Source organism: Ictalurus punctatus, chromosome 12, assembly GCF_001660625.3.
Source record: "Ictalurus punctatus breed USDA103 chromosome 12, Coco_2.0, whole genome shotgun sequence".
Lineage (NCBI taxonomy): Eukaryota > Metazoa > Chordata > Actinopteri > Siluriformes > Ictaluridae > Ictalurus > Ictalurus punctatus.
This window is the reverse complement of record NC_030427.2, coordinates 16,862,765-16,871,497: the sequence shown is the minus strand read 5'-3', so window position 1 is coordinate 16,871,497 and position 8,733 is coordinate 16,862,765. Positions and strand designations below refer to the sequence as shown.

At 38.7% G+C, this 8,733-nt stretch overlaps 1 protein-coding gene across 1 annotated transcript; it reads right to left on the bottom strand.

The window, feature by feature from the left end:
* Positions 1-22: 22 nt before the first annotated feature.
* Positions 23-8,346, bottom strand: misp3 (MISP family member 3). The gene is made up of 4 exons (XM_017480998.3): positions 6,749-8,346; positions 4,072-4,152; positions 2,170-2,246; positions 23-1,341 (listed from the first exon to the last, which is right to left on the bottom strand). Exons 1-4 carry the CDS (start codon positions 8,103-8,105, stop codon positions 1,255-1,257), a joined length of 1,602 nt encoding a protein of 533 aa, XP_017336487.1. The 5' UTR covers positions 8,106-8,346; the 3' UTR covers positions 23-1,254.
* Positions 8,347-8,733: the final 387 nt, after the last annotated feature.

Genomic DNA, 8,733 nt, shown 5'->3' with positions numbered 1-8,733 from the left:
ATGATCTCTCCGGATTTGTGAAATGTCCACAAGCAGGCAGTAACAAAGCCGTGCTTTTATTCTCGTTCTTTTCTTCTTTGTAGCTGTTTCATTGAGTGATTCAGCACAGTGACATTACAGTCCCAGAGAATTAACATGCTGTAAAATATTTATTCTGCAGCTGCTTGTGACCAGAGATTTTGGTGGAGCAGGACAACATTAATAATGACATCAGACGAAATGGAGAGGCTATCACATGTGACTCCTGCTACAGGATAAACTCTACTGAACAGATGAGAGTTGATGCATGAAGTTATCCAGTGTATAGTCCAGCAGCTACATCTGATCCCATTTACACCTAACTGTGTTCACTTGTGTTCCAGGTTAATATAATTAACCAGGGCGTACAGCTTTCAGAAACTACACAGATACCTGACACTAGCCCAAAAACTTTGTACAAGGGAGAAACACATTATTTTTCTTTTCCTTAGGCTTTGTGAGGGGAATCTAGGTCACTGTGGTGTGCACACATCTCACGCTCATGTAGCACAGTGAAATCAGTTTAATGTGTTTTTAATAATTTTTAAAAAATAACAAGTGTTTGCTAGACCTAGCTAGCTTGCATTAGCTTGCTGATAATAAATAACAAGAATCTCTCTTGGCTAAAACTAAATAGCTAACTAATAGTGCTGTAAATATGCTGTAAAATATTAAATAAAGCTAATGGGCTAGTGCTAAACTAAAAACCAGTCAGTGGTGTGGCTAAAAAAAAAAAAAAAAATCTAAATAGCTAGCTTGTTGGTAGCTAAGCATAATCGACAAAACAAATTACCAACAAGCTAGCTAGCACTCTATCAACACTGGAACCAGAAAAAAATGAATAAACACCTATTAAGGATTCAGTAATGAAACAGTTTGGCTAGTTAGCATATGTTTGCTAACTCACTAAACAGCCAAAACTTGCTAGTGGCTAACTGGTTAGCCAGCTAAGTGATGAATGAATTAAATACTTTAACATTTTTTCCTTTGTGAATGCGTGTGTGTATTATGTGAAGCTAATCTGATATACTAAATGCTAATGAGAAGATTAGATAACAAGCTGCAGTAGTGCAAAGGTGTGATGTTCTGATTAACATTTGTGTTTAACAGCCCAGAGCAGGTGAGCTGTGAGTTAATGACAGAGACAGAGCAGGTGAATTAAACAGCCCAGATTAGGTTTAAAGTTAATGCTGGAGATGTTCACGCTGGTCTTCAGGAGGTGTGTTTGCTCTGTGGTCAGTTGTGGTGGTCATTGCCGTGTCCATTGATTAGACCTGTTTCCCAGCGCTGGACTAACAGGTTCTTCTGTCGCTGTTCCTTTGCCTGTAGAGGGGGGAAAAAAAACCTCAAAGCCTCAGTGTGTATGTGTTGAATGTGTGTGTTGCTCAGTGGAGACTGTTTGTGTTTGCTAATTAGCTTTTTCACTTCTTTGTTTTTGATCACTTTGCTAGACTGATGTTTGGTCTGGGCAGACTTCTGCTAGATTAGAGCTAGGTTTGCTCAGACTTAAACAGTGCACTTTGTGTACTGTAAGTATATTTGTGGAAATCTGCTGTGTTTAACATTATTAACTGTGACAGTTTTTAGAAGCGTGACGTGATAAACCGCAAATCGCTAAATGGAAATGAATGTTTAATGAATGAACGGCTCAACTCCCTGCTGAAATATTTTTTTTTAAAACAACGGCAGAAGCCATCTCAGAAATTCTAAAGGTTTCCACTACAAATACCATTACAAACCATCAGCTAACCATTCAAACCATTACCCTAACCATTGTTTTCCTTCATGCTATCCACTAGACATAACATGCCACCAATAAAAGGCAACCCACAGAGATCATTACAGTTTCCATTAAAACCAGTATAATTCCCATTACAACCACTACATATTCTATGAGGGTTTTTTTGTTGTTTTGTTTCAGCAGGGCTAGCTGCTATAGTATATTAGCTAAACTAAATAAGGTACAAAATACTACATACCAAGTGTTAAATTCGTATCATCTAGTCAGTGTTACTAACGTACTAATCACTAACCAGCTAAGTGGCAAGATTTGAAGAAATTTCTTTAGTCCTTTAAATGGGTAGCAGCAAATCCTGCTCTCTGATTGTGGCTAGTTTCTGTAACTGATCTCACACACACACAGTTGCGTACCTCAGGGTGTGTTTTGTGTCCGTTCTGTAGTGAAGGAGGTGGCCATCTTAGATCCAACTTCCCAAATGACAAATTCACTGGAAAAACACACACACACACACACACACACACAGCTTACTGATGCTGTTTCTGGGAACTTTAAGCTGTGTTTAATGTTTAAACACAGACTCTTGATATTAGCTGTAAAAGAGATTTCTGTTAAAGTCTCTCAGGTGTCTCTCCTCAGCGTGAACTCTGTATTAATCTCACATACGTAAAATAAATAAGTCTCTCTGTTATTCACACTTTTAGATTGCTTTCAAAATAACATCCACATCAGTGGCAGGTAAAAGCAGTACAACACAGAACCGTTCTTCGCTCTGGGTAGATCTGTATACATTGTGTTCGTTCGTTTTTTGTTTTTTTTCCCCCAAATAAAAATAAATGCAAATGAGATTCAAAACAGGTTTTGTCTTTAAAACAAGACTCAAACTGAGGTTAAAATTTCACCAATTCAAATAGTTTTCTGCAAAAAAAATCACAAAAAACTCTGCAAGTTGCTTTGCAAATTTTCATTAAAAAAAAGGCCATGAAATCCTGTATGGACTGAACGACGTCCGGTCTTGAACGAGCCGTATGTGTATCAGTGAGCAGGTTACAGCTCAACATTAGAGCCTGATGTGCTGCTCTTATGGATTAGTACAGGCTTTTTATAAATAATAATAAGATGACTGTAAAGGATGTCGGATTATTACTGATCCTCAGTTGTGGCTCAATTTTGAGTCACAAATATTTCTCCTAAAATCTCTCAGGAGAACGAAAAGGAGACAAAAAGAGACATGAGATTTTCCTTTAACTCTGCACCACCTGCAAAATTACTGAGTATCATGTAAACAGTATTTCTGTTCGCTGGTTTGTTACTGAGTCACAGAAATTATTTATCACTGTAAACTTCAACTGATTTCTGAGCAAAACAGAACTGAAATCTCAGGTCTTGATAAAATACATTATTAACATACTAATATCACGTTACAATTAAAATAATTATTTGGAAAATCCAACACACATCACCTAGTGCACTTCTCTTATAGTCAAGTACACTTACACATACACTAGTGTACATTTCTACTTAACCTCATAAAGTTCCTGTAAAATCAGCCTAAAACACCTACCCAAGGCATATGCAAAGTAACACTGATGCAAAGATACTCTGAAGGTTTTTCCCCAGAAGTCAGAATCACTGTAAGTGCTACTGGTATTGAGTAAGAGAAGTTTGAACACACTGAGATAGAAGGGGTTTGTGTGTGTGTGTGCCTGATTTGTTTGTTTGTTTATTTATTTATTTATTTATTTATTTATTTATTTGCATAAACATGCCTGCAGATGACTACAGCTGAGAGATATTAGCTGGAAAACACAATTGGACCACAGCATGAAGCCTTTCCAAGTTCAAATTTGATAACAATACCAAAGAAAATTTATATTTTACACATGTTTTTCTAAAGGAATGTCCATGTGTTTTACCAAAATCACCTTTTGGAGAATCCAAAAGGCCCTTGGTAACCATGGACACATACCTAGGATAAAAAAGCTACTACTCTAGATTTTTCTTATAATTTTGAGCATTAATGAAAGGTGACACTAACAGCTATCATATCACATATCTACAAAATGTATATTTATATGTATATTCATAATTGAAACCTTTGCGTGTTTTTATGTGCTTTTTCACCACTGATTATGTGCAGGACAATACTCAGATGTGAGACTATATCAAAAGTATTTCTACAAATATATATTAATACACATGTAGTCAAATTTGATCATATATCTGAATGAACTCTGGAATTAGTTCTGAGAACAAAGTATGTGAGTTTGAATAAGATTAGAGAGGAGGTGTGTGTGTGTGTGTGTGTGTCTCACTTTTGGTTGCTGCAGTCGGATTTTCTTGTCTTCCAGTTGGCGTTTTGCTCGATCCTGTTCCTCCTGAAATCGGCGCTTCTCCTGCACACGCACATAAACAATTATCACAATTGCTAGTTCATATGCAATTCATTTTGTTACGTTTTGTGGATTGTTCTGTTCTGACAGTTAGAGGTTCTCAATAAAGTTTAATCAGGAGCTAGCTCACAGACTGCTAGCTAATTGGCTAATTAGCGATTTCATTATTTGTTAGCTACAGTAGCATTAGCTAATGCATCGTAGCTTAAGCTAATTCACTGCATTTGTATTAAAAGGACCACGTGGACTCGATTTAAATCTGACTGACCTCCACAACTCATTAAACCCTTATTTACAGTAAGATGAAGTGAATGCAGAGTCAGCCACACACACACACACACACAGACACAACCTCAAAAGAGCACTCTATTGGACTGTACAGTGTATTACCTAAGGAGTAAAAGGCATTATACACTATAGAGTATATAATCTCACTTCTAGGGTGTAATGCACTTGTATATGACTCCACATAAAAGATGTAGTGCCCTTCACACCCTGTGTACCCTACATAGTGTCTACACTAGGGCTGCAACTAACGATTATTTTCATAATCGATTAGTTGGCCGGTTATCCCCCCCCCCAGATTAATCGGATTGGGACAAACTTTCGGTACCATTTTTCCGTTCATTTAAAATATAATCTACAAACTGAGTGTTACAAATATAAACTTAAACTAAAAACTTTACACAACTGTATGTCCAATTATATAAGACTGAAAAGAACCCAATACAGACACCAGAATATGTATTATTCATGTATGTCATGTATCAAGGAGGTAACTGTGGACTTCCTTTCCCAGCAGCCACTGCACCATATTACATCAGTGTCACATGACCACCTGCACCTGCATCACGTTTTTTGTTTAACGAGCACTCATATATGTAGCCACTGTTTACACTGCTTCCTCGTCTTACCTATTGTCTATCTATGCTTGTGTCCACGAGTCGATGTTTAGATTAGCCACAGTATTTTTCCTCGTGTTATTGTGTCTTTTGTTTTTTGTGTGTTTGTTTATTAAATGTTTTAAATCTGCGATTGCTTCTGTCATACATCTTTGTAACGTGATAATTTAGAACTGTGGTTTAAGTCTATGATTTTTTGCATCTATAAAAAGTAATGCATAAATACTTATAAATCTAATATAAACTTTATAATAAAAACTCCCTTTCACTACACCTTATGGTTTCTGTTACTCACTACTTTTAGGAATATTATTTTACTTTGGATCATAGTGTTTTAATTAGACATTACAGATCTTACGTTCGTTCCCACTGCGAGTAAGTAGCAACACAGCCTCGTTACTAATAGATCACTTCCATTATAATAAACAACAGAATGCGCACAAATACAGCATATAATGACAAACTTAAATTAAACTAAATCTCTTAAGCAACTTGCACCAGTTTCACCAAGCCCTTGCACACAGTTTAGCATTTTGGATACAAACATAAGTTTGTGCTCATGCATCATTGCCATGCTTCTGTGCTACTGAAACCCTGCTTTATAAAGCTTGATCTTCTCCGCGGTGTTTAATATAAAATGCACCCCTGCCTTAGAGGACTTTGAGGTTGCAAACTTTATTTCATGTTGGAAATAAAAGGTGACGTTGACATAAACAGTAAACTGAAGAAAGTCTTTGTGACTCTGGGTATCTGATAAAGCTAGTGGCATCACATTACACGTGTATGACGTCATGCACCACTGACTGGGAGGCGGCTTATACTTAGGGTTAGTAAAAAACTAATGTGTTCCATTTGAGACGATATTACCTTTCTAAAATTCATACACTAGACCAGTGGTTCTCAACCTTGTATGAGCTTTGGACCCCTAGCATAATTCAAACAATCCATAAGGACCCCCTCACTCCACAACAATTATAGGCTATATAAGTCATTTCTATATATGTTTCTTTATTTGATTAATATTTAACATTAATAATATTAACATTGGACATTTAAAATGGAATCAGAAAAATTCAGGATTTTATTTTTTATATTTTATTGTTGGTGTGACATGTAATTTGACTCTCTGAATGATCTTTTGTTTATTTTATCCATCAATGCGACACGTGAACTTCTCTACCACTCATTAGTTTTTGCAAATTATCATTTGATTTGTAAATAAATTTAAAATAAAATCCATCAATGAACGATCGTGATATTTGTGAATGCACGCAAATAACCAAATCAGTTCATTTTAAAACATCTTATTTGAATATATTTTGATCCATTTAACAATAAAATATATACAATATTATTTAAACATTTTGAAAACTTTCCCACTGACCCCCTGCAATTACACCACTGACCTCTAGGGATCCGCGGACCCCCAGATGAGAAACACTGCACTAGACGATAGAGTTTTAATATTTACTCTCTGAAGCGTGTTTTAGGAACAGAAGTAACGTAATGAGTAAATGTACCGTGCGCAGACAACGATTCATTGACAACGATTTACGTAATCGATTATTATCAATTTTATCGATTAGTTGTTGCACCTCTAGTCTACGCACACACACGCACGCACACACACGCACGCACACACGCATGCACACACACACACACACACACACACACACACACACACACGTGTAGCCTACCTGGTGTGGTGTTCAGGTGTTGTCCTGATGTGTTTGCTTGGCTGTGTGTTGGTGTTCTTCTGCTCAGTGACACTGTGACCTTTGACCTGTTGCCATAGAGAATCGTCCTTTGTTTGTGCAGTTCTTCCTCTCGCTTTTTTGCTTCCTGAATGTCCTTATGCACATCCGGGATGAGAGACAGCGATGATCTCAACTTGAAGAACGGGTTCTCCTTCAGCTCTTTGTCATTAGCTGTCTGGTTTTGGACTTGTGAGTTGTAATGAAGATCCTCAGGTGCAGATCTGACGCTTCCTGAGTCCGTCACGGTCACAGGTTTGTAAACCTGCCTGTTTGTGTGTGAAATCACTGTAGGCTTATTCTCAATGATTATCACCTGCTGATCCACAGCCTCCGAGAACCCTGGACCACATAGTTTTGGGTTCTGAACCTGCAGGCTCCTTGTTGGTTCCTTAGAAAATCCTGACATCTTGTTATCCTGATTTCTTATGATCTGGAGATCTTTGGGTTCCTGTATGGCTTTTATTCCAGAATTTTGGTTCTGGAAAAAGACGTCTAGACTTCTCCTCCGTTCTTTAAAATATCCTGAAACCTCACTGTCCTGATCTCTGGAGATCGGAAGATAGTTATTCTCCTGGTAGGATTCAAACAGGAGTTTCTTCTCCTTCAGAGATGGGAAGAGTTGAGAAGAAGAATCCAGCTCCAGGTGTCTTCTGTGTTCCTTAGATGAGCAGTCCTGATTTCCACCATTGACAATCTTGCAGGATGAAACGTAGGATTTTCCCTCATTCTTCGGCTCCTGGACAGATTTGAATGTCGCATGATCATGATTTCTCGAGGTCTGCAGAACTTTGGGTGAAGTCTCAATGGGCTGAAATGGGGAATGGTTCTGGAAGAGCATCTCCACACTGTTTCTGGGTTCCTGAGTTCCGTCACTGGAGATTTGGAGATCTTTGGATTCCTGGAAGGCTTCAAAGAGACTTTTTTTCTGCTGCAGTTGTCTCACGGTACCTTTGTCATAAAAACCAGGCAGCCTCCCAAGCTTGACCAGCACCTTCTCTCTTTCAGCTTCAGCGTGGATCTCACGCTGCATCTTCTTTCCAGCGAACTGGCGCTCCTTACCGTGATCTTTCACTGATTTCTCTGTGAGATCTTGGGAGAGGATGGACATTCTGAGCGGGATATTGATGAACTCCTTGGTTTCATCCAAGCCTCGTGAGCGGCGAAGGCTCTGCTCTCGTTGGAAGGCGAGGCGTATCTCCCTCTCGATTGGCGTCTCGTTATCTGACATGCTGTTTGGAGAGAAGTCAGCAGACACTCCGCTGTCACTTTGACTATCATCATATTGATCCAAGTCCATGTTTCTTCTCTGTTCTCTCCTCAGATCATTAGCGTGTCTCTGTGTGTCTTGTCTGATCTCGATTCTGTCTCGTCCTCTCTCTCTTCACTCTCTCTCTCTCTGCCTGCCTCCACCCTGCTGCCTCTATTATCAAATGCTCACTGACCATAAAAGACTTATAGCTCGGGTTTCTAGGATCTCTATTGGCTATCTCATTGGCAACAGTTTCTAAGGGAGGAGTTGATTTGCACACCTGTTGCATTTCCTGGTTCTGAGCCGGATCAGGAGACTCAAGCGCCCCCTGCTGCTCACCTCCGCTGTTTATCCTCCTCTCATCCTGATCTTCTGACAGGAACATGACTGAGTCCTCAAGAGATTCAGTTTCTTGGTGCAGTGATGATTGATGTGTTTGATGTTTGCAACCCCGCTCACTATCTGTTTTAGCAGTCAAACAAAAAGCTTTGCTGTTATGAGAAAGTGTATAATTGACCCCCTATTCTTCAATAGATTCGTCAGATAATTCATGTATAAGCTCTGATTGGTCTGTTTGTGACACGTCATGTCCATCACTCCACACCTCCTTTATTTTCAAACTCCACCATTTCGGGGCACTTGTGAAGTTCTATCATGTCATCCGTGTCGAACGGCA